This window comes from Haemaphysalis longicornis, unplaced genomic scaffold, assembly GCF_048455015.1.
Source record: "Haemaphysalis longicornis isolate Haplotype H1 unplaced genomic scaffold, Haemaphysalis longicornis Haplotype H1 scaffold_4, whole genome shotgun sequence".
Lineage (NCBI taxonomy): Eukaryota > Metazoa > Arthropoda > Arachnida > Ixodida > Ixodidae > Haemaphysalis > Haemaphysalis longicornis.
The window spans coordinates 155,392-179,711 of record NW_027526361.1 but is presented as its reverse complement, the minus strand read 5'-3'; the positions used below and the strand labels follow the sequence as shown (position 1 = coordinate 179,711).

The 24,320-nt window shown below is 53.7% G+C and overlaps 1 protein-coding gene across 2 annotated transcripts in view; it reads left to right on the top strand.

Annotated features, from left to right (window-relative positions):
- Positions 1-24,320, top strand: part of LOC144178098 (protein zwilch homolog) — a 261,163-nt gene that overhangs the window by 205,381 nt on the left and 31,462 nt on the right. For both annotated transcript variants that reach the window (XM_077705628.1, XM_077705627.1), the window contains exon 13: positions 170-338. In XM_077705628.1, coding sequence (XP_077561754.1) covers positions 170-338 — 169 coding nt within the window. The remainder of the gene's footprint in view (positions 1-169; positions 339-24,320) is intronic.

Here is a 24,320-nt window from a genome sequence, read left to right as displayed (position 1 = left end):
TTTATTCCCTGCCATTGTCAGCGGTGTAGACCTTTTCTCATTGCTGTCAGGTTGGAAAAAGCTGTGCGAAGCAGGGCAGCAGGGCCCGAACGCAAGGAAGGCTTGCGTTTTCAGAGGGGGACTGTGCATGCATGCACAGCATGGCAGTCATCAATGGATCACTGTGCAGGCCTGGAGCTTGCCAGCCAGGAGCAGCTGATGCCGCTGTTGCTGAACCCGTGCGCGGACATGGAGGAGGCCTTTGGCGAGCTGATGAAGTTGCAGGGGGTTCTGGACATGGTGATGCTGTGCAAGACCTACCTGCACCTCCCCATACACTACCTCAGCGGTTACGCCAGGTAGGCGGCGTCAACAGACTCGATCGCATGCAAGTGCCACTCCTGTCTCGCATAAACACCACCCGCATTGCTGGGCTGCAGCCAGGGCAGCAACCAATGCAGCTGGCTCCATTCGGGAATCGACTCACCAGGGGGGATCTTCATCCGGGCCACCAGTGAAAGCGGCCATTGGGAATCCCTTCCCTCTTATTGGGGCAAGTTGTGAACCAGCTCCTGCAGTGCGCCTTGATTGGTACATGCATCGTGTTGCGTCTTTAGGAGTGGGTGCATACCAGAGCCAAGCATCTCATAAAGGATGAGCCTTGTGCATGGGTCTTAACTCTTGCTGCCGCGGGAAAAAGGACAGCTCTTATTCGGCTAAAAAAGTTTTTTTTTTTTTTTTGCGGCTAAATGCTAGTGCCTTATTTAACACTTCCTTGACTGCGGAAAGTTCAGTTGTTTTTGGGCGTTCCAGGAAATATTTTTTTTCTTTCCGCAGAAAATGACTGATACTGAAGTTTAAGATACGAAATGATAGAGGAAGAATAGGGCTTCCTAACCAGTAATAATTTCAAACAACAGATTTATTACACATTTTATAAAAAATTACGAAAAGAAAAAAAAAAGAAAAAAAAATGACAGACATCAATGCCACTTTGCACAGGGAACAATTTAAAGGGACAGACAACCAATTTTTGTCGAGTATATATTCTCTTACCCAAATGAAAGGGCATCACTTAAAGCACATTGACGAGAAACGGTTTTGCTGATAACGCCCTGGAACTTTTCAAATCGAAATTTTTAGATCTACGAGCCGTATGTGTCCCTCCCAAAAATAATGCTGGCAACCATGACCTAGAGCAGCTTGGCAACATCCTTTTGTCTGTTGTGTGCGCAATGAAAAACGACATTAAAAAACTTGTCCCCAGCTATAAATGTTTGAATGGCAGGCTTTCCTGTTCCTGTATGTTTTTTCTTAATGCAACGGTCTATTTTGCACGAATGCGCCATCTGTTGGGATAGACAATAGGTAGAATGTGGCTTGTTGTGGAAGTGGGAAGTTCGGTTCTCCCCGGGCGCGACGTTTTTTTCTTTTTTTTTTTAAGCTGCCATTGGCATATTTGGAAACTGAAATCAAATATTTTGGCAGAACAAAGTCCTCTGACTCGGGCAGAATCATCAAAGCTCTTTCACTGGGTCTGTTTACTGAACACTGCCGTTGATTCTGGGCATGGAGGACTCGTCCTGTGTAGTTCTTCTCTTTGTCTTGCGTTTTTCTGCGCTTTTTTTTAGCATGTCTCCATACCAACTTGCCCACTTGTCGGTGCTCCTAAGGCTCAGTTAGCCACACTGAGAGCAACCCAGCAATGGCGGGCGGCGTGTCTTTAAAATTTTCAAAACAATGTTTAGAAATAGATATACAATTTAACCTTGTACAAATAAATACTTGTGTTAAAAGATTTTGAATACGTAAATAAACGTTTCAGCAGTTACAGTAGCTGCTGGGTTTGCAGTTCACGTGACAGGGACACTTATTGTAGTGTCAAGTTTTGATACTATGAACCGCCACCCTTCCGGTTTCAGGAAGTTTGCTGCCAAATTAAAATAATTTCTGCCTATTTGTTTAGAAATTGCTTGTGGTTACCGGGCTATATAAAACGCTGGCTTTCATATGAGCTAGAGGACATATACGCGACAAAAATCGGTTGTCCGTCCCTTTAAAAAATTTGAAATATGCAACTTGAACATAATGCCCTTATAAATAAAGTAATACTGCAAAATTATAAACACTTACATACATTTATATAAACACTAGTGCCTACCAGTTGTTTTTGGGTAGTCCAGGGAATATTTTTTTCTTGCGACAGAAAATGATGGATGCTAAAGTGTAAGTAATGAAATGATAAAGGAAGAATGGGGCTTTCTGACAGTTATAATATCAACAACAGATGCATTAGAAATTTTATCGAAAAATTCTGAAAACAAGGTTGTAACAAAAAGAAAAAAATGGATGATAACCTCAATGCTACTTTGCACACAGTAGGCATAAAAACAATCTGAAATACATAAGACTTATAGAATATACAAATATGAGCGGTGTAAGTACAAAAGTTATTTACATACAAAAATGTGAATATACAGCCGCGTGCTGCTCCGGAGCGCTATGCCAAGGTCAACTCCGGGCTGTCTTTGTGGAGAAAACTCGACTCTCTGTGCAGCCAGCACCAAACGGTCTTGCCCAAACGAAGTCGACACCCTGCAGATAAGAGCTGTGGCTCGTTTAGAACAGGGCCGGGTCTGTTTACCATAGTGCGTGCCCGCGATAGAGCGAACGGAGAAGAAAGCGAGACTCGCCAGCGGACACCTGGGGATGGTCCGGAGCGACTTGACGCACTTTCGTTGTCCGTACTGAAGTCTTACGAATCGGAGTCATTTTCCTTATCTTTGCTGATACCATCACGCGCATATTCAAGCTCAGATACATCGGAATCCATCCAAATTCGCCGTTCGTACGAAGCATCGGCAAGCAGCAGCGACGCCATAACTGAAACCACGTGAGCTCGTCACCCCATCGGCGAAGGACATTTGAAAATCCCCCCCCGCGGCGGAAAAACGAAACTCGAAAGCGAAACTGATAAAATACTTTTTCCTTTACTGTTTGGATGGCGTTAGCAGTCCATAATCGCTTGGAGAGAGCGGAAATTTAAATTTGTATCCATCGATAGCATACTATCGATGGGAATCGGCACGGTCCCGAAAGTGTTAACTTGTTTGGCACCAAAATGTAGGTAAAAGAATTTGCTATGCAATAACATAAATTTTGTATGTATATTTATTACATAAAAACGTGAGAAAATGTTTATAATGTAGGAGTTTACACAGTGAAGATACCTTTTTTTTTTTCTTGAAAAAGGAGAACAACCTCAAAATTATTGAGAAAAATTTCAATATTGTAGCTTACAGTGGTGGAACTGATGCGCCAAGCTCTGCCAAAAGGGTCATCCTGCGCCATTCTGCTCCAAACAGTCGCAGGGTAACTGGTGGTTTCTACCTGGGATGAAAACGAAACAATGTCACACTGCCATTTCTCTTGTGGGGGCGCCTGAGAGTTTCCGTTTTTCCATTTCCCGTTTGACCGTGACATGCACACATGCACACTTGACCGTGGATTTGACTGACCCACTGTAGACAGCTGTGGTTATGTTTGCGGAGGGGAGATAGGGAAATAAGAGGCGGGTGCTGGGAGTTTGTGCATATTGCCGCTCCCGCTTCTCTTTGTGGCCACAGTAATGGTATTTTGGTGAGCGCTGCTCCTGTTTAAGATGCTTCGAAAGACCACGGCCGATTATGGCAAGAAAGCGTCGTTGTTCCGGAGTTGCGTGCCTCGGGCCCAGCGGGTTACGCTTGCAGTGCATAAGCCAGTGCGGCGGCTTTTGTGGGCGCCCTGGTGCCTAATGGCCGCCCTGGCCGTGGGAGCCTTGCCTCTCCGACATGTGCGCATTCTCGCTACATTTGGGAAGAGGAGGAAAATGTTTGAAATTCAGTGAGGCGGTGTTTGGCTTGGGTGATTCGAGAGGTCCAGCTGACCAGTCGAATTTGCTGCGTAGCATACTATGGCCGCGAGAGATTATATTCCCATGCAAGATGGCCAGCAGCAGACTTGGCTAGAATTTTGCAAGACACCGAAAACCAGCGAGCCTCCACGCTTAGAGGGCTGGTGAAGAGCTTTTCAAAAAAATTTTGTTGGGGGCATTACATTATGGTTTTCTTGATGCTGAATTCGAAACACATGTTTATTTTATGTGTAAATACACCCAACCATCTTTTTTCGTCAAAATAAATGACCCCTGCCCAGGGGCGCAGCCAGAGACGTGGCTACCTTTCGCGCTTGGCCGGCGGCAGATGACGTCATATTCGGAAGTGCCGGCGCTGCGGTGGCCGCTCGGCCTAGAGATCTCATTCTGTTCCCGTTCAGATATGGGCCACAAGGTCCTCTGGTGAATGGAAGGCTCACACAATCTTTCCTTAGAATAGGAGAGCCTGAGGGAAGTGTAAATGCAGCAAGTTCGCTCGCGGTGAGCTTCAGAGAGGGGTTCTCCCCCAACGACTCAAGGCCGACTTCTGTTTCTCAGGCGCAGGGAAGTTAGTTGTGCAGATTTTGGTTTGCCGCTTTCACTACCAGCGCTAGTCACAATTCCTCGCACAATCCCCTTCCTCAAATGTGAAACTTTGTTTTTACATTCGGACAGGCGGCAACAAGCTCTCTGCACCGGCCTGCAGTGCGCGCAGGCAGCAGCTAGTGATGCGGCCTTATGGTTGCCGCTGGTTGCCGCGTCACGCGGAGGGGCTGGTGCCGGGTCACTGTGCGGCCGGTAAGCGGGATATGGCATTGCTGCTCATACGCAGTTTTAGAATAGGGGAACCGAACGTTGGTGGCCTCCAAAAAGATAGGGCAACCCAAACGCAACACACTGGTCCCCGACGAGCTTTATGGCGAATTCCATTGGGAGAACAGGAGCAAGTGGAGCGAGCAGCCAGAGCAGCACACGGGAGTAACGGGGACTATGCTTTCGTTCCGCGAATGAAACATTCGCGCTGCTCCGGGAGCAGTGAAAAGAGGGGGAGGGTGTGATGTCAAGAGTCATATGACCAAACGTTTCCCGCTCTCGCTTCCCGGAGCATTTCGCGCGCTCGTGTTGTCCGCACGCTTTTCCTCGCCAGTTTTGCCAGATACGTGCCGGTGGTTTTGTGTCTGCCTTCCACATGGTGACGAATGAAGAAGCCGAGCGGATGTTCATGTCCATAATAGGGTCACCATCGTATCTCCCTAAAATTAGCTGCGAACGATAACAGCATCCCCCGTCTTTTCCAGATATGACTCTACCTTCGGTCGAGAGAGAGAGAGAGAGAGAAACTTTATTGCGTGTCCGGCAGAGTGAATTAGGCCGTGGGGGTCGGCCCCTTCGGTCGCTGCTCCGGCGGGATGAACAGGTGCTCGAACATAAACTCATGCAATGTCGAATCATCGTCGTCGTCGTTGCTGCTGCTGCTGCTGCTGTCCAATGATGAGTTTGCGCTTGAATCTGTGGTGCTTTCATCATCTAAAAGTAGCAGCATCGTCCAGACGGCCGCGCTTAGCTACTGCCGTACGCACTGAGCGACTATCGCGGCTATTCCGCCATTTTTCCTCCGCCACCCGGGGATAAAACCAGAAATGACGTAAAAGAGGTCATGTGACTTCCTCGGCGTTCCCTGTTACTCCGCCGCTGGTGACGGAGCACCGAGAACTGCTCTCGGCGCCAAAAAAGTGCTCCTCCTCGACCAAAGAAACACAACGCCCCTGCTCCTGCCTGACCACTGGAAGACGCCAGAACTCGCGAGAGCACTTTGGGTGCAGTTAGAAGTGCTCCTTTTCACCCAATCGAAAGCGCTATTAGAAGCACGCCTTCCCCAACAGCTCCCGCCAGCTTGGGTTGCACGGATCGCCTCGGATGTTTAGGCTTAGCACAGAGGCAGATATTTGGTCGCTGCTATCTCTACAATTGCGAATGACTATCCTTAACACAGTTTTTCATCACACTATCATCCCCTTTCTCGCATCCGGAACCTTATTTTCACGTTGATAGTCATTCTAGGGATCGGTGCTATGCTCATTCTTGAGCGCAGGTAATGCCATCCAACGGCCTCTCGCCGCATCTCGTGCTCGGGCAGGTTCATTTTCTGCCGTCGACGGGCCTCCACGACCCGTCGGTGCTACGCATCGCGATACAAATTCGATCACCTCTTCCAAAATCAGCTTGGATGACAATCCTTAGCACAATTGTTCACCACACTATCATCCACTCTCTTGCACGTTTACCTTGCTTTTCGCGACAGTCTTGATTCTGGATGGCAGCAAAGAGCGGTTGCTGCCTCGGCATTCATGGTTTGAGCCGTTTCGGGAGCCGTACGGGTATGCACGACCGGCGAGTGTGCGGAGCACTTCCGTGCGCTGAAAACGCTGCATGCTTTCCAGCTTGATTAGTGTCTTCTTAAAATCCACCTATTTAGCTAAACTGTCGTCACAGCCAACATTGTTGATCGGAAAAACGAGCAAGAAGTTCGGGAAGCCCAGAGCGCTGCAGTCCCACAAATTTTCTAATACCCTTATAATAATGGATCAGGAACTTGGGGTACCTCCGCATTTGTTTGAGCCCGTCGCTTCGTGTATGAAGCACAAGAGGACCCGACTACAAGGCCAGTCCCGACTACTCGAGAAGGCAATGTAGTAGCCACGGGCGCTCGGGTAGGAAATCTCTGGTATCTAGGAGTCGCTTTAGCAGGGGTGAGACAGCTGCGCACATTGTGCAGTTGTGATACAAATTTGTTTTCCTGCGCCGGGCTGCTCCAAAAGCTTGAAAATATGGAAAATTGTGCCAAACTGCTCCAAAACGGTCTGAGAGCCAAGGATTTTAACGCTTCCGTCAGTTTCAGTGGGGAAAAATGCTTACTGACGGCATACTTTTCCAGCATCTGCAAGGTGATGCTGTTTGTAACGGTTTATTTGATTGATGATTCAATAAAAAACCCGAGATAGTTAATTCAAAAGTCGCAATGTCGGGTTGTGCGTGAGTTTTTAAAGTTATCCCATCAAAAACCATTGCGAAGTCTTGTAGAAAAAATACTTATGTGCACTGAGGTGGCAAACCACTTGTGCAAGGTGATGAAAAAAACGGCAATTTTCGGAGCGCCGTATCTCCTGAACGACATTACTGGGTGCCGCCATCTTGGGGTTGTGAAGATTGGGAAAACATGGCCGCCGGGTGAAGCAGTTGCTCGTGGTTCAGGCAGAGTGCTCTTCGCCGACTTCTTTCGTGGTTTTGGTTATGGGGGTGGCTGGGTTCACATTTAGTCATGATCTGTTGCGGGGAGTTGCGTGACTAGAAAGATGGGAGTTCATCCGAAACAACGTGGTGCCCGCGAATTCGCCATGTTTCGGCCTTGAGTGTGAGGCGCGGTGCGCACTTGAAGTAAAATTTCGGACTCATTGCGGTGTTATAAAACGCCGAGTTATTGCTGCCTTTGACAGCGAGCTTGCGAGCAGCGAGAATAGGACGATCGACACTGCAGAAGTGGTGGCGCAGGCTACATCGCCGGAAAATGTTCAAGCAGTGTCCGATAGCGGGACGGGCTATTATTGCACGCTAGTAATAATGGTTCATCTATCTAAAGTAAAATGTAATGCCAAAAGTGAGGTGGCTAAACATACGAACGTTACTCAAATTACGATCATAGTGAACATGCACCTTGGGTATTGAAAGGGAGGGCTGGTGGGGTGCGACGACGTCACCTCGTTCTGCGCAACTTCTGCCGTGACGAGTCTACACTTGTGCCTAAAGCCGAGTCTGGGATTACAAAAATAATTTGGGCGTTCACATAATAAAAGGGCCTTACGATTCCGTTTTCAATTAGATATTTTCAATGGACCTCTACTATCTATGCATAAAGGCTAAGATTTAATTAAAAGTGGGTTATAAAAAGGTAGTGAATTTCGTACCTTGTGATAATCTGGTAGAAAAAACTTTATTGAAAGGCTGTTTCAGTGTTAGGTACGTTCAAAATCGATTAAAAAGTGCACCCTCCCCCCCCCCCCCCCCCCCCCCCCCTGAGTTGCCAAAAAATTGATGTTTTAAGCTCCTAAAGTGGCCTAATAAATGTCGTTCTTCTGGTCCAAATCAAGGTTCTTCTGCTCCAAAACCAAGGTTTCGCTGCTCCAAAAAGTGCTCCCAAATCCTGATTCAGCTGTCTCACCCCTAAATTGTGGAGACCGACAATGTGGCGAACGTTCACGCTGTGTGTGAGCCGGCGTCTGCGATCTACACATCGCCACTCCTGGTGAGGATTCTGATCGCTCGGAACAACTGGCGGAGCTCGTGACAGATTCTCTCGATGGACAACTTGGTGTACCTAGCAGCATGCCTAGTGGCGACTGCGTCGTCCTCACGGACGGCCAGGGAATAGGACTCCCCAAGAACTCGGTTACTCAACGTGCAAGGATGCAGCTGCCCCAGATCCTCCCAACTGGAATTTCCTGGACGGTTGGGACGCCGCTGCCGCTAGTGGACGTTTCCTGCTGAAACAACGTGTGGGTCCCCGTCAAGAGCGGGCGCCGCTGGCATTTGCACTGGCACTTGCGCTTGGGTTTACGCAATCTGGTACCTCTACCTCTGATCGGTGCACCGGTGTCTCGATTCTCATCCCGGGAGCTTGAACGGCCGCGCTTTATGGCCCCCTGAAAGGGTCCTGGAAGCTCCGCTGTCTGCTGCTGCGATCGTCGTCCCAGAGGCACTGTGGCACAGTTCACTGTCCTGATCAAGAAGGTGCACCAAGCAGGGAGATTTCCCTATGATCCCGGCGGTTACGGTGGATCACCTGCGACGACCCCTTCTTGAAGTTCCTATCGTATCCTATTTTCTTGTACCCACTGCTCTACTTCAAACTTCGCTGCCTGCATTCCTAAGCTTTACAGCAGTGACGGGATGCTGCCTGGCCTGTACGAGCTCGGTTCAGTCCTGTCTCCTTTGCAATTGTACATTTTGTACATTAAGTTCACCCTGCTCGTTGGCCACGGGTCCGGCATTGCCTTCTTTTTTATCCCTGTGCTTATGGCTTGTAGCAGCTTTCCTTTGCTCTCCCTTATTGGTTGATAAACTCTATCAGTGTCCCGTGCTCGCCCACTGTGGTATTTTTGGGGACCTTTTCCTCTCCTTTTTGACATTTGAGCTTCTCCCCATCCATCTCCAGACATGCCGGCCTACCCGTCGTGATCTCTTTGGCACGCTTTGGGGCCGCTTTATCCACGTTCCAGATTTTATCCTGGATAATTTCATGAAGATATGGTAATGCTTGCTTTACCTCGAGCCTCTGCCCCTGTTCAGTTTGTTTTGTATAGTAGCACCTTCTAAGGGACTCGTGTGTTTCTCTAATGTCAGCACATGATTTCAAAAATTTTGCGGTGCTTGTCTACCTCGCCTCTCTTGTATTTGCGCTACTCATCGCTCTCTCTCCCCCTTTATTTTCGCCTGCTGTAATTGTTGCACTTCCTGTTTCGTTTGCTTATATTGCTCCCAGTTTAGGCCCATCTCCTGATGCCTCCCTTTCCTTTTGGCCTGCCTGTGCTGTCTAGACACGTTTGTGCCTCTCTATAACCTCCCTGATTTCGTTGTTCCACCTACTTTTTCTTGGTGTTTTCTCTCCCCTTCATTGATTTTCCCTCTCTGCCTTGACTGCGTGTTCCTCCGTAGTTTTTATTAGCCTGTCATATGCCCATTAATTTTCCCAAGGATTTTCCTTATTTGAGCCTCTATGCTCTGGGTTATAACCGCAGTTTCTTTACTGCCTCACTTGGTGCACTGCCCTGGCCGGTCCGGTTTCGCGCCCCCCAGTTTCCCAAACCTCAGGTGTACACGCGTGCGCTCACTGCTCAGCCTGTAAATGCCTTTCTCATTTATGCTTATTTATCCAACCATTCATAAAGTCCCTCCGACGGGAGGCAGAAGTCAGTACTCGACTGTCTCCTACCGCACTCTTACGTGATTTGACCCTCGCATTTTTGTTCTCTTTTTACTATGATCAGGTTTTGCTAATCACAGATATCTAGCATTACATTTCCGTTGAAGTCTGTTTACCCGTATAGATCTTCAATGTGGACGTGCATGTCCCCTACCAATAGTACCTCCCCCGAACGTTTCAAATCCTCGATGTCCTTTTTTAGACATTCCGCGAGTTTTTCGTTTTGTTCTTTGCTATCCTTACCCATCCACACATACGACACACCTAAAGCCATCTCCCTACCCTCAACTATTCCTTTCACGCGGACGTTCTTTAGAGACTTCTTTCACTCTCTTCCAATTAGCCCCCACCGTATAAGCATACCAACTCCTCCGCGTTTTCTCCATCCAGCCGTCCTGTTACAACTTTCCCATACATACTCTCCAATTACCAGAGATTCTTCCAGGTCGCGTAAATGCGTCTCGGTCACGGCGTATATCCGGCTATCGTCCTCCTCTAGCTGCTTATGAATCTCCTTCAATTTATCTCTTTTCCTGTCGGCCTGCATGTTCATGTACGTGATTTTCAGTTCTCCCCCTGTTCTTGACACCCCGTCGCTGCCTCTTTTGTTTGCCTGCACCCACCTAGCTATGTTCCCCATCTCCCTGCCAACGTAGCCTTCTCTAAGACCTGTGGCCCCCTTGAAAAAGCCACTGCTCGTGCCGCGTGTCGTCGCCGGATGGCTTCTCGCACCTGCCCGCTGAAGTGAACTCCGTCACACTGAAACACCCATTTCCAGCCCACCCGTCGGACGCCACTGTTGATGTCGACGACAGTGAAATTGCTCAGCTGTCGTGTGTCCTGGTTCATTGCCAGAACTTCCACGTGCACCTCTGGTACTGTGCTCACGACGACCTGCACATTCGGGCACAGCGTCCGAAGCTCCCCCACCCCCATTGCTAGTGCTGATTTCACATTCTAGTGCCCCTTCCCTACAGAACACCATTGGTCCCTCAAGCTATAACCACGAGGTTTTGCCCCTGCATGCTGTCGCACATCTTATCCTTCTCTTTTTCTAAAACTACTCTGACCGTCTGTCTAGGGAATACGCCAATCTGCCCTCTCTCGTCATTCTCACTCATCCTCTTATTGCCCTCTCGAAGTAGAGCATGTTCGAGTCTCCTGCCACGATCACCGTGCGCCTCTTTTCCTCTTCTTGCCTGTCCCCCGGCGCGTCCGACCATACCTTACGCAAACGCCGCCTGTGGGGAAATGGGCGGCGTATGTTCAGCACAGCGGGGTCACTGTAGCCTCCTCGCTGACGTGCCGCTGTCTCCACCCATAGCTGAACGGCCACCTCCTGCTTGTACGAGATGTAAATGCTGAGGTGGTCCCCTCGACTGCCTTTGGCATTTCAAAATTGGGGCGCACCACCGATTGTTAAGACTCCGGTGAACGTTGCGACGGCGGTCTCCGTCAGGAGTGTTGTCAAGCCTTCTGGTTGGCCTCCGGCGCCACCAGGGACATCTGGTATAGCGGAGGACATGAACATGGGTCGCTTTGTTACCGCGCCCCCTTCAGGGCACCGCGGGCTCCTGGATTAACACGACGGACGGCGAGGCGCGCAGAGGCAGATCGCGATATCTGACGTCAACTAAACGTCACCGTATGGCCTGGCTTGGCGGCGCATTCAGACCTGCAAAGGAACTAGCAGATGACAGCACGGAGGAAGCGAGACGGCTCTCGAGATGCACCCATCGAGACACCGTAGCCCTCCATCGCCCACAGCGCCCCAAAACGCCAAGGTGCACTTCTCCCTCTGCTCCCCACAACAGCGGTGCCAGCAGCAATATTCCGAACGGCGCCCAGACCTGTCACTACCACACGTGTCGACCACGCCGCATTCAAAAAGCCGCCCTCGCACCTGCGACAACTTAAAACGGCCTCATGGCAGTGCCAACAGTACGTTTCATTCCCTGGTGAGGTCCGCCGCGCGGGCTTTGACAGCGTGTCGGCGGACATTGATGCTTTGCCGAAGAGCCTTGTTGCATCGAGGGAAATACACTTAAGTGATTTCACATAATTTCGAACAAAGCATGGCTGGTCAACCTCTTCAATTTGCTAAATTTTTTTTACCTCATTCCTCCATATATGCAATGTGCGGATTCACAAATATTTTCAGCAAAAAAATTTTTGTGCGACTGAACGAAATTTCGACGGCACCCGGGCGGACCCCGACCGCTACCTGCCCCTGTGCCGCGGCCAACTTTATCGACGTCTACCAAAAAGTCTACTCATTAGGTGCGCATGGTAATATTTATGCTTAATCTACGCCTGGTGTACATTTCCCTAAAAATATCTGTCACAAGTGTGTGGCGCCCCCAACCCTGATATTCGTTGGCCGCTAGGTCCAGTGGCCCCACCAGGCTCGGTGGGCAACATTGTGTGCGGCTGGCAAATAAACACCGCCGAGTACAGAAGCTCGCGGTCAGTCACCGTCACCGCCAGCACGCTGCATGTCGTCTCGGCTGGAGGGTATCCCTACACGCCCAGGTTCACGAACGTGGGGCTAAACCGTGACACTTGGGGACGAGGGAAGAAGCCCGCGGAGCGGCCGAGGTCACCGAGAGCGCCGCCACTGAGAAGGCCGAGACACCGCCCCCTCAAGCCAGCCGCCATTACGCCATGCCGCTGTACGGGAGGCTCGAGCCGTTCGACGGTGAAGGGTCCGCCTGGCCGGTCTACGAGGAACAAGTCGGCGTGTTTTTCCGGGTGAATGACACACCCAAGGCAAAACAGCGCGACATCTTCCTGGCCAGCTGCGGGACCCGCGTCTTCGCTCTCCTGCTTGACCTGCTCAAGCCGGCCACGCCGCACAAGTCGCTGGGTGAGCTGCTCGCCACGCTGCGCTCACACTTCAGCCCGGCTCCATCGACGTTAAAGGCCAACTGAACTCAAATTTTCGACAACGTGAAAATAATGTCACCTAATAGTACCTACAAAAAGGGTGTGAAATGCAAAATACTGCGTTTCAAACGTCAACGCGCGCGACGCAAACGGCTCGCGAAATTGGCGTTTTCGGAACCGAAACTGAATAGAAAAGGCGGCCATTACCGGCGACCGGACGTAACGTATGTGAGGGAACGGAAGCAGCCGCGCTAGCACCGGCGGCCGCTCAGAGCCGCTTTCAAATGCGCATGGTTACGTCGCGTTTGGCACTGTTATTTCCACAGAAGAGCTTCCACCAACGTTTGCCCATGATAATGGAGTTATGCCCAATTCCGGTGTCGCGTTGCTATCAATCGAGATGAAGTAGACCATCCGACAGTAATTTTTTTCCATCAGAATAACTGCTGGAGTGGCGATTCTTGGCATTGCGAGGAAAAAAGTGGACCCTGATTTACAAAGCTACTTGCTCCTACGATATCGAAAAGTAGCTTTCGGTAGCCGGCACCTCGGAACTCACATCGCTCAGTTTGAAGGGAACAAACTGCAAGCGGGTGGAGACCAATCACTATTTCTACAATACATTAGGTACAAACAGCTTCGTGAATATCGGCCCAGTATTTTTCACCTTGCTGCACATCGAGAATCGAATTAAAAAAGGGGTCTGAAACTATAAGCCAGCTTCCACAGCTAAATGATGCACTAAAACACGAAACAGTTTCCTATATGTAACGCTGTTTACTATCACCAGAGGCATGTGCTGTTGAAAACACTTTACTCTCAAGTAATAAATCTACCGCTTTACCACTGCTAAATACTTCACTTGAGAATTGAACAAAAAAATTCCCGCACCTTCCCGCGAGGGGAACACGAGTAAATGCAGAGCATTGGGGGTCGATAACGCCGCGTAAAGTCGCGTTAGGGTGGGTAGTTGGGTCGTAGTTGCGTTGGTGTTGGTTTGGGGTAGAGAGAGGAGAGTAAAGTCGCGTTAGGGTGGAGCGAGCATCAACCAAGGAAGGAAGGAGCAACGAAGTGACTGAAGCACGAGCGACCGCTAGCCGCTTCATATTTGCAGCGCGCGCAGTAGAGGGAGAGCAGTACGGGGGGGGAGAGCGCGCATGCGCAAGCAGCGCGCGCCCTTCCACGCCGAAACGCGCTGCTATCACGCACCTGTTACGCCGAGACCGCGACGGAGCGAACGGGCTAACTACGACGCATGCGCGCGCCAGCTGCTGTTGAGAGAGAGGAGGGAAGGCGGAGAGGCGCACCTGCTGCGGACGCGGAGCTGTGGACGCCGTCCGACGCAGGAAGAGGCGAGGCTAAGAAATGCGCTGCATTTAAAAATCTAGTTTATTGTTAGGAGAGGAGCAGCTTCGTTAGCTTTCGCACTTGGCGAAGACGACGGCCGATATTTGTGCGGATGTACGATTTGTTACTACGAGAAAGGCTGATTTTAGTTCACTTAGCGAGTGAGGCAAAAGACGCACAAATGTTTATGCCTGCGTGTACAGCAACTCTAGTTAGGTCGTGAAACTTTTGGAAAGGTCTAAAAGATGGAGGTGGCGTTGGGCCATCCCAAATATGGCCGATATTGGACGCGGAAGTGCAAGTGGTCAAGAATTTATAAAGTATCTTTCTGTGGTAGGTGCAATAGAAGTGACAAATGTAGGGTAAGTGCTCGTTTTGCGCTATTTTTTTTTCTTGAGTAAAAATATTTTCAAGTAAAAAAAGTTTTGCTAACTCCGAGACATTTGCAAGCGCGTGAATAGTTTGAAGGCTTCTAATCTCTTTTTTGCATAAAAAAAAAAGGCGGATATTGCTACCTATGCGGTTAGTTTTAAACATGTGATGATGACGGCGGTACAGCGCGCTGGTGTAGCAGAGAAATCCCGGCAGAACGCATCCCTGCAGCCGGCGCAGCGCCGTGCAAGTCGCCGGAGAAGCACGAGCTTCACGGGACAGGTTCCCCAACCTCCGTCACAGGCCGCTCGGAACTGGTTTCGGCGACTCTCCGCCAGGTGCATACGTCGTCTGCTCGGGGGTGCTGTGAACGAAGGTACCTGGCGTGCTCTGTGATACCGAAGCTAAGGATTTCGCCATGGTGATTTTAAGAGCATAGACTACTCATTTGGATCAAATTTGGACAAACAAAAATTTGAGTTCAGTTGGCCTTTAATGGAGCATTTTCGCTTCAACAACCGGAGCCGCCGAGACGGAGAGACGCTCGGGCAGTTCGTCGCAGCGGTGCGAGGGTTGGCGAGCGGCTGTGCCTTCGGGGAGCAGCTCGACTCGCTGCTCCGGGACCGTTTCGTCTGTGGCATCAACGACAACGCCATGCAGACGCGACTCCTGGAGCTTCCCGACCCCTCGCTGGACAACGCCGTGAAGGCAGCGCTGGCGATGGATGCTGCAGCCAAGGATGCGGGCGAGATAGCGCGTGCGGCCGGCTCACCGTCGGCGGAGGCGGCGGTGAACAAGATGGCGACACGGCATGGCAGGTGCAGTCGCTGGGGTGGTGGCCACCCCCCCTCACTGTGCCAGTTCGCGGAAGCAGAGTGCTTTGCGTGTGGAAGAACTGGGCACATTGCTCAAGCGTGCCGAGGCGAGACGACGGCGGACGGACGGAAGCAGCAGCCGGCATCGAGCACAGGTTCCGCGCCAGCCCACGGCCAAGGGAGTCGGCGCAAGGGTAGGCGGCGGGGGCGTGCGGCAGCAGCTTCGGGTGCAACGGCTAGGTTTCACGTCGTGGCCGAAGACCCGCAGATTTTCGACATGTGGCACGCGGGCACAGAGTGCAGCCGTCGGTGCCACCATACAGGCTGACCCTCGAAGTCTGCGGGCGCCCCATCTCCATGGAGCTGGACATGGGCCAGCATATCGGTCATGGCCGGGAAAGCCTTCAGACGCACCTTCCCTGGCGTGTCCATCGAGGCGTCGGGCGTCATGCTGCGCAGCTACTCCGGACAGCTCGCCCAAGTCGAGGGTCAAGCCCAGGTCAGCGTCCGCCTTGGCGACAGGGAGGCCACCCTGCCCCTGTACTTGACCAAGTGGTAGTCACCGACGCTGCTGGGCCGGAACTGGATCCAGGCTTTGGGCGTGCAGCTGCCAGAGTACCAGAAAGCAGTGCAGGTGGTGGAGGACGTCCCGAGCCTCCTGACCAAGTTCGAGGCCCTGTTCCAGCCTGGGGTGAGCTGGAACAGGGCCTTGACAACGTTGGGACTCTTCCAGTACACGCGCCTACCGTTCGGCATGGCCTCAGCTCCTGCCATTTTCCCGAAGGAGATGGACAACCTGTTCAGGGGAATGAGGCGGTGTACTTGGACGACATCCTGGTGACCAGTACAGACGACGAGGACCACCTGCAGAACGTACACAACGTCCTGGCACGATTGCAGGATGCCGGGCTGAAGCTCAAGCAGGAGAAGTGCGTTTTCTTGACCCCCAGCGTTGAGTACCTAGGCCACGTCATTTCCCAGGCAGGCCTAGCCCCGGCATGCCCGCAAGGTTGAGGCTGTGCTCAAGGCGCCCAAGCCCCAGAACAAGAAGGAGCCGCAGAGCTACCTGGGCCTCGTAAACTTCTACAGGAGCTTCGTGCTGAACCTGTCATCGCATCTGCAACCGCTCCATCTTCTGCTTCGAGATGGACAGCAGTGGGCATGGAAGAAGGAGCAAGATGTCACGATTTAGCGTGTTCGTGAATCTGGGAGGGTAGGGGTACCCTCCAGCCGAGAGACGACATGCAGCGTGCTGGTGGTGACGGTGACTGACCGCGAGCAGCCGTGCTCGGCGGTGTTTATTCGCCGGCCACCCACAATGTTGCCCACCGAGCCTGGTGGGGCCACTGAACTTAACAGCCAACAAATATCAGGGATGGGGGGCGCCACACACTTGTCACACCCCTCACCCCCAAGTTTCTTTGTCCTACGCAAACACGAAACAACACTTGTCACCCCAGCGAGTAACGGTCTGGCGGTCTCCGTAGTCTCGCACTCCGCCTGGGCACAGGTGTCGATGCAGTTGTGGCAGCATTGGGTGCCACCTGTGTCACTCTCGCACCAGCTGTCAGCCTTCCCGGTGTTGCAGGACTTGCACGTGGCGCCACAGTGGCGCGAGTAGCACCAGCCCCTGGTGCTGTGCTGGCAGCGGTCGGTGAAGCTGGCTCCCCTGCCTGCTGGCTTCCTGAAGGGGCGGCTGAGGTCGCCAGGCGAGGCCTCACATGGTCGGCGTGCCGGTGCCAAGTGGTCCCGTCTGACATGCGGATGAGCAGCGACGACGCACTGGCAGGACAGACCACGTGCCTGGCAGACCAGGGTGGACCCGGCCGGAAGTTCCTGGAAAAGATTGGAGCCCCAGACTCCGGCAAGGCCCAGGAAGGAGTCCAGGCTGAGGCAGTGCGGTGGGCCCGTGGCCAGGCAGTCCGGCTGCGCCAGCAGGGGCGCTAGCACCTGCTCGGGCACGTACGGGTCCCTGCACAGCATGCACAGCATCAGCCGCAGGTCCGGCCGGGGCCCCGCGGCCGCGGGCAGCGCCTGGTAGGTGAGCAGCCGGTCCGCGCGCCGCTCGATGATCTCCACCAGTGCGCACAGCGCCTGCTCCAGCCACACGGGGTCCAGGCCGCCGCCCACTTCCACGAAGGGGCACAGCAGGCTCTTGGCCCGGTTGATGCCCTCCTCACCCAGGAAGTCCTCCTGGCCCGCAAACACCATGACCAGGGGCAGGCCGTGGAAGGGCAGCCGGTCCTCCTGCTCCAGGTTGGCCAGCAGGGTCTTCTCGAGGCTCTCGCGGATGTACTCCAGCCCCGGCTGGCTGGCATACACGCATAGGCAGCCGTGGGGCAGGGGCTCCGTGCGGAACGAGTTGTGCGGCAGGCCCACGTCGCCGTCGATGATCCTGAAGTCCAGCGCGTACTGGGCCTTGTCGTCGAGCCGGAGGCCCTGTGGGTGCGCCTGCCGCATGGCCTGCGCCACCTGCTGGGCACTGCCCCCAGCGCCCAGCACCACCAGGTGCCGCAGGCGGCCGTTGGCGCCCAGCACCCCGCCGCCGTTGGTGCCGGCCCCCCGCCGGTGCAGCAGCTGCTCGATGACGTCGTCCATGCAGTCTGGCTGGGCGGGGCAGTGCTCCCTCTGGCACATGAATGCTTGCCGCTGTGCCGGTGAATGTGCCCACCCCGGGCTGGAACAGGGCCTTGAACTTGGTCAGGAGGCTCGGGAAGTCTTCCACCGCACGCACTGCTTCCTGGTACTCCGGCAGCCGCACACCCAAAGCCTGGATCCAGTTCCGGCCCAGCAGCGTCGGTGACGGCCCCTTGGTCAGGTCAACGCCGCCTGTATAAACATTGCCTAACGCGTGAGCGAAAAATGGCCAAACAGCCACTCTCCTGTTGCTCTCTCCTACCCTTCCCCGCTCCGTAGCCTTCTAGCGTGCTTTCGTGTCCGCCAGCCAGCGCCGCTTCTCGGAAACTATGCAAAATAGTGGAAAGTTTGTTTAGCGTTCCCGAGGCGGCGCTCCTACGCCTTCTTGTTTTTCACCATGCCTGTCTGTCTTGGTCTGTCACTGATAAAACTTCCTTTGTCACGAAGCAAAATCCCTTGCGCTGCCGCAGGCTGATGCCGGCTTTGCGTGCTTATCTACTCGGATCACAGGCCCTGAAATTTTCTGAGTGGGGCATCCCACCTCTATCCCCTCCGCATTTAGGTATTGTTTTGACCCCGCTGTTCGCACTCCGCATCGGTACGCACTTCTAAAATTGAGGACTGTACTGTAGAAGCGCCCGGACAGCGTGGCGGGATCCCAGCTGCTTATCCTTTCGTTTCCTATAATTTTCTGAAGTTTACAAGCACGTGATATTACAGTTAAACCTCGTTAAAACGAAATTGAAGGGGCGCCGCGATTTGCTCGTTATAGCCAATATTTCGTTATAGCCGTAGCCGACATTTACTGCAAATATTATGCATTGTAGTTACCTAAAACAAAAATCGGGCGAAATAGCATCTTGCTGCACGGCGGTAGTCAGTAAAATAAACACATTCCGGAGGTAAAAAGGAAAAGTCACGAACCTACTTTATTGCAGTTCAAAACTCGTATTTCAAACAGACTTGGCTACGAAGAAGTCCATAATTGGACGTTGATGCACCTTCCTGATGCGAGCGATGGCTCCCTCAGCTGCGACAGCTACGTTCACGCCATCTTCGCCGCCCTCGTGTGCGCCGAAGCGACGCAGCACGTTCACCGCATCTGGTGCCTCCGACGCCGTCCTTAGCGCTTCTTTTCAAGCCACGTGCAACAGCGCTGACGATGGACTCTCGGTTGGTCACGATGGTGGACAGCGTACTCGTCCACACGTCAAAGTCTCTTGCCACCTTACCACGGAGTGCACCTTACCTTACTTCGCGCCCGATGCGACGGCTTTTATCATAGCTGTCTTCAGTTCGCTTTCGCTTCCACGCACACACAAACACAACTACGCAGCGGCGTCGGCGATACGAATCGGCGATACGGCGATACGGGGGGAAGAGGAAGGCGACGCAACCGCGCGCGCCGTGTGCATTGGGGTTCTTCTCGGACTCACTGCGGATAGCCTGCGGATTTCCCGAAGCCATAGGGATACATGGGAAAATCGAACGTCGGACTGCTTCTCAGGGAGCCCGCGGTGAGTCAGAGACTGTAAATCGAAGGGCCCCATCACAGAACAGGGCCCCATTGTCTGCATGCCGTGCGCAGCGAGAGGAGGGTGGGGGCTTCGCGGGTGCAGCGTCCGCATGGCGCGCCATCCAGCTTCGCGCGCGTGGCGGGAGTTTTGAACTGCTAATACAGATGCCGCGTCTTGCACTCTCTCAAATCCGCGTTGCGCACTGTTGTAAAATTAGCTCAAAATTTGATTTCTCTACGAAATTTGTTCGTTATATCCAGTAACGCGGAAATTTTACCTCGTTAAAATGAGGTTTTAAATACATTGGTTTCTATGAGGACTTTCAAGGGGAATTACGATTTCCTCGTTATATCCATTATTTCGTTATAGCCCGTCTCGTTATAACGAGGTTTAACTGTATTGGAAAGTAATCGTAGAAGTGAGCGCCTGAACAAAAAACGTGCACGCAATTTTTTCTTCTCTAAATACTCTAGAAAGAAAAATATCAATAAAATAATGTCTGCCCCATCCGAAAATATCGTTTTTCTGTTAGCTATATGTCTACCCGACAATCAGTATGTTCTTACACTATTTCAGTCCGCCTCCGTCTTTATCTTTGGAAAAATGCAGCAACTATGAAGCGAGTGACACGTTGAACGAGATCCCCCAGTGTGCCACAGAACTAGCGCCCCGTCGCGGCTAAGATGTAAGCGAAACGGCCCTTGAAGCCCAACAGGCAAGCTGACAGACACACGTCGTAGAAGTGGGTGCAGCGTTCGCGACTCGCGAGCAGTGACGTAGGGTGAGATGTCCGCCGGCACGCGCCACATAGCGGATCAGGGCCTGAACTAAGCGTCCCTACCCTTCCCATTGAAAAGCGCGCGACGCGTCAGGCAATGTTAATACAGGCGGCGTTGGTCAGGTACAGGGGAAGGGTGGCCTCCCTGTCGCCAAGGCGGACGCTGACCTGGGCTTGACCCTCGACTTGGGCGAGCTGTCCGGAGTAGCTGCGCAGCATGACGCCCGACGCCTCGACGGCCACGCCAGAGAAGGTGCGCTTGAAGGCTTTCCCGGCCATGACCGACACACTGGCCCCTGTGTCCAGCTCCATGGAGTTGGGGCGCCCGCAGATTTCGACGGTCAGCAAGTATGGTGGCACCGATGGCTGCACTGTGCCCGCGTGCCACATGTCGAAAATCTGCGGGTCTTCGGCCACGACGTGAAGCCTAGCCGTTGCACCCGAAGCTGCTGCCGCACGCCTCCGCCGCCTACCCTTGCGCCGACTCCCTCGGCTGTGGGCTGGCGTGGAACCTGTGCTCGATGCCGGCTGCTGCTTCCGTCCGTCCGCCGTCATCCCCCCTCGGCACGCCCGAGCAATGTGCCCAGTTCTTCCGCACGCTTAGCACTCCGCTTGCGCGAACTGGCACTGAGAGGGGGGGGGTAGTCACCACCGCAGCGACTGCACCTGCCATGCCGTGTCGCTATCTTTTTCACCGCCGCCTCCGCCAACAGTGAGCCGGCCGCACGCGCTATCTCGCCCGCGTCCTTGGCTGCAGCATCCATCGCCAGCACTGCCTTCACGGCGTCGTCCAGCGAGGGGTCGGGAAGCTCCAGGAGTCGCGTCTGCATGGTGGGGTCGTTGATGCCGCAGACGAAACGGTCCCGGAGCAGCGAGTCGAGCTGCTCCCCGAAGGCGCAGCCGCTCGCCAACCCTCGCACCGCTGCGACGAACTGCCCGAGCGTCTCTCCGTCTCGGCGGCTCCGGTTGTGGAAGCGAAAACGCTCCATTAACATCGACGGAGCCGGGCTAGTGTGAGCGTAGCGTCGCGAGCAGCTCACCCAGCGACTTGTCATACAGCGTGGCCAGCGTGGCCAGCTTGAGCAGGTCGAGCAGGAGAGCGAAGACGCGGGTCCTGCAGCTGGCCAGGAAAATGTCGTGCTGTTTTGCCTCGGGTGTGTCGTTCGCCCGGAAAAACACGCTGACTTGTTCTTCGTAGACCGGCCAGGAGGACCCTTCACCCTCGAACGGCTCGAGCCTCCCGTACAGCGGCATGGCGTAATGGCGGCTGGCTTGAGGGGGCGGTGTCTCAGCGTTCTCGGTGGCGGCGCTCTCGGTGGCTTCGGCCGCTCCGCGGGCTTCTTCCCTCGTCGCCAGTGTCACGATTTAGCCCCGTGTTCGTGAACCTGGGAGGGTAGGGTAGGGGTACCCTTCAGCCGAGAGACGACATGCAGCGTGCTGGTGGTGACGGTGACTGACCGCGAGCAGCCGTGCTCGGCGGTGTTTATTCGCTGGCCACCCACAATGTTGCCCACCGAGCCTGGTGGGGCCACTGAACTTAACAGCCAACAAATATCAGGGATGGGGGGCGCCATGCACTTGTCACACAAGACTTGGCCTTCCAGCGCATCAAGGAGCTGATCACCAAGGCTCTGGTGCTGGTGCATTTCGATCCGGCCAAGCCTGTCGTCCTGATTGTAGATGCGTCGCCGTACGGCGTGGGAGCTGTCCTTGCCCACTGGGAGAATGGCCAGGAACACCCTGTATCGTTTGCATCCCGTCGGCTTCATGCGGCAGAGCAGCGGTACAGCCAGCTGGACAAGGAAGGCCTGGCCCTCATGTTCAGGGTCGAGCGCTTCCACCAGTACCTGTGGGGCCGAAAGTTCGAGGCGGTTACGGACCACAAGCCGCTGCTGGGACTGCTGGGGCCTGACAAGGCGGTTTCAGTGCAGGCATCGCCTCGAGTGGTGCGCTGGGCCTTGAGGCTCGCGGCCTACAACTACCGGCTGGTCTACCGTCCGGGAAAGGACCTGGCACCTGCTGATGCCCTGAGCCGACTGCCCCTGCCAGAGGTGCCTGCTGCTGTTCCTGAACCTGCCGAAGTGTTCATGCTGGAGCACGCCTACCCGGAGGTGCTGTCCAGATCGGCAGTGTCGCAGGCAACCAGCCGGGACCCAGTCCTGTCGCAGGTGGTCAAGGCGGTGTCCCGAGGGGAGGAGTTGGCGGAGCGTACATACAGCCACAAGGCCGCCGAGCTGAGCCTGCAGCAGGGCTGCCTGCTGTGGGGTTCCAGGGTGGTGATTCCACAGAGCCTGCGGTCCAGGGTCTTGCAGTTGCTGCACGCGGGTCATCCAGGCGTGGAGGAGACCAAGATGGTGGCCTGGTCCCACGTTTGGTGGCCTGGCCTGGACCAGAACATTGCTCGCATGGTGCAGAGCTGCCAAGTCTGCCAGGAGAACCAGCGAGCCTTGCGCCATGTGGAGATCACCCCCTGGCCGTTCCCGGAAAGACCCTGGTCCCGCCTGCACGTGGACTTCGAGGGCCCCTTCAAGGGCCACTAGTTCCTGGTGGTGGTGGATGCCTTCTCCAAGTGGGTGGAGGTGCTTCCGGTCACCACTCCCTCGGCAGGAGCAACCATTGCGGCGCTGCGGCAAGTCTTCGCAGCCCAGGGGTTGCCGGACGTCATCGTGTCCGACAACGGTCCCGCTTTCGCCAGTGAGGATACCTGGCCTGGCTGACGAAGAACGGAATCCGTCGGATGATGGTTCCGCCGTACCACCGTGCGTCGAATGGTGCTGCCGAGCAGGTGGTGCAAACTGTCAAGGACAAGCTTAAGAAGAGCAAGGCTGGGGATTTCATGACGCAGGTTGCCCGGGTCCTGTTCCAGTACCGGACCACACCCCATGACGTCACGGGCCGTGCCCCCTGTGAGCTCCTGTTGGGCCGCATGGTGAAGACACCGTTGGACGTGTTGCACCCAGACCTCCGGTCCACAGCGCTCCTGAAGCAGCTCAAGCAGAAGCTGGCGGCTGACCGAGGTTGCCGTCCTGGGCCCTTGCCGGATTCTGGGGCTCCTGTCTTCACCAGGAACTTCCGGCCTGGTCCACCCTGGTCTGCCGGGCACGTGGTCACTCCTGCCAGTGCATCGTCACTGCTCGTCCGCATGTCGGACGGGACCACGTGGCACCGGCATGCTGACCATGTGAGGCCTCGCCTGGCAACCTCAGCCGCCCCTTCAGGAAGCCAGCAGGCAGGAGAGCCAATTACACCGACCGCTGCCAGCACCGCACCAGGAGCTGGTGCTACTCGCGCCACTGTGGCACCACGTGCAAGTCCTGCGACACCTGCATCGACACCTGTGCTCAGGCGGAGTGCGATACTACGGAGACCGCCAGACCGTTACTCGCCGGGGTGACAGGTGTTGTTTCGTGTTTGTGTAGGACCAACAAACTTGGGGGTGAGGGGTGTGACAAGTGTGTGGCGCCCCAAACCCTGATATTTGTTGACCGCTAGGTACAGTGGCCCCACCAGGCTCGGTGGGCAACATTGCGTGTGGCTGGCAAATAAACACCGCCGAGCACAGCAGCTCGCGGTCGGTCAGTGTCACCACCAGCAAAATGCATTTCATCTATCGGCTGGAGGGTACTCCTACCCTCCCAGGTTCACGAACGTGGGGCTAAATCGTGACAAAATCGTTTCTAGAAAAACGTATTTTTTGTAATGAATTTCCAAATCTTGCACAGAGTGCATTTTGGCCTGTACTTTGCCGGCTCTACAATGTGCGTAAAAGCAAGCCTGAGATTACAAAAATAATAGTTTCCCAAGTCACATCATAATAAAAACGCCTTACCATTGCTTAGTTTTTCAATTCGATATTTTCAACGGCTCTCCACGCTACTTATGAATAGAGCCTAAGAATTTAAAAATGATTTGTAAAAAGGTAGTGCAGTTCGTACCTTGTGATACTCTGGTAGAAAAAGCTTTAGTGAAAGGCTGTTTCACTGTTACGTACGTTGAAAACCGATTAAAAAGTGCACTTTTCCTCACCAAGTTGCCAAAAATTTGATTTTTTAGTCCCCCAAGGTGACATAATAAATGTCTTTCTTCTGCTCCAAATGAA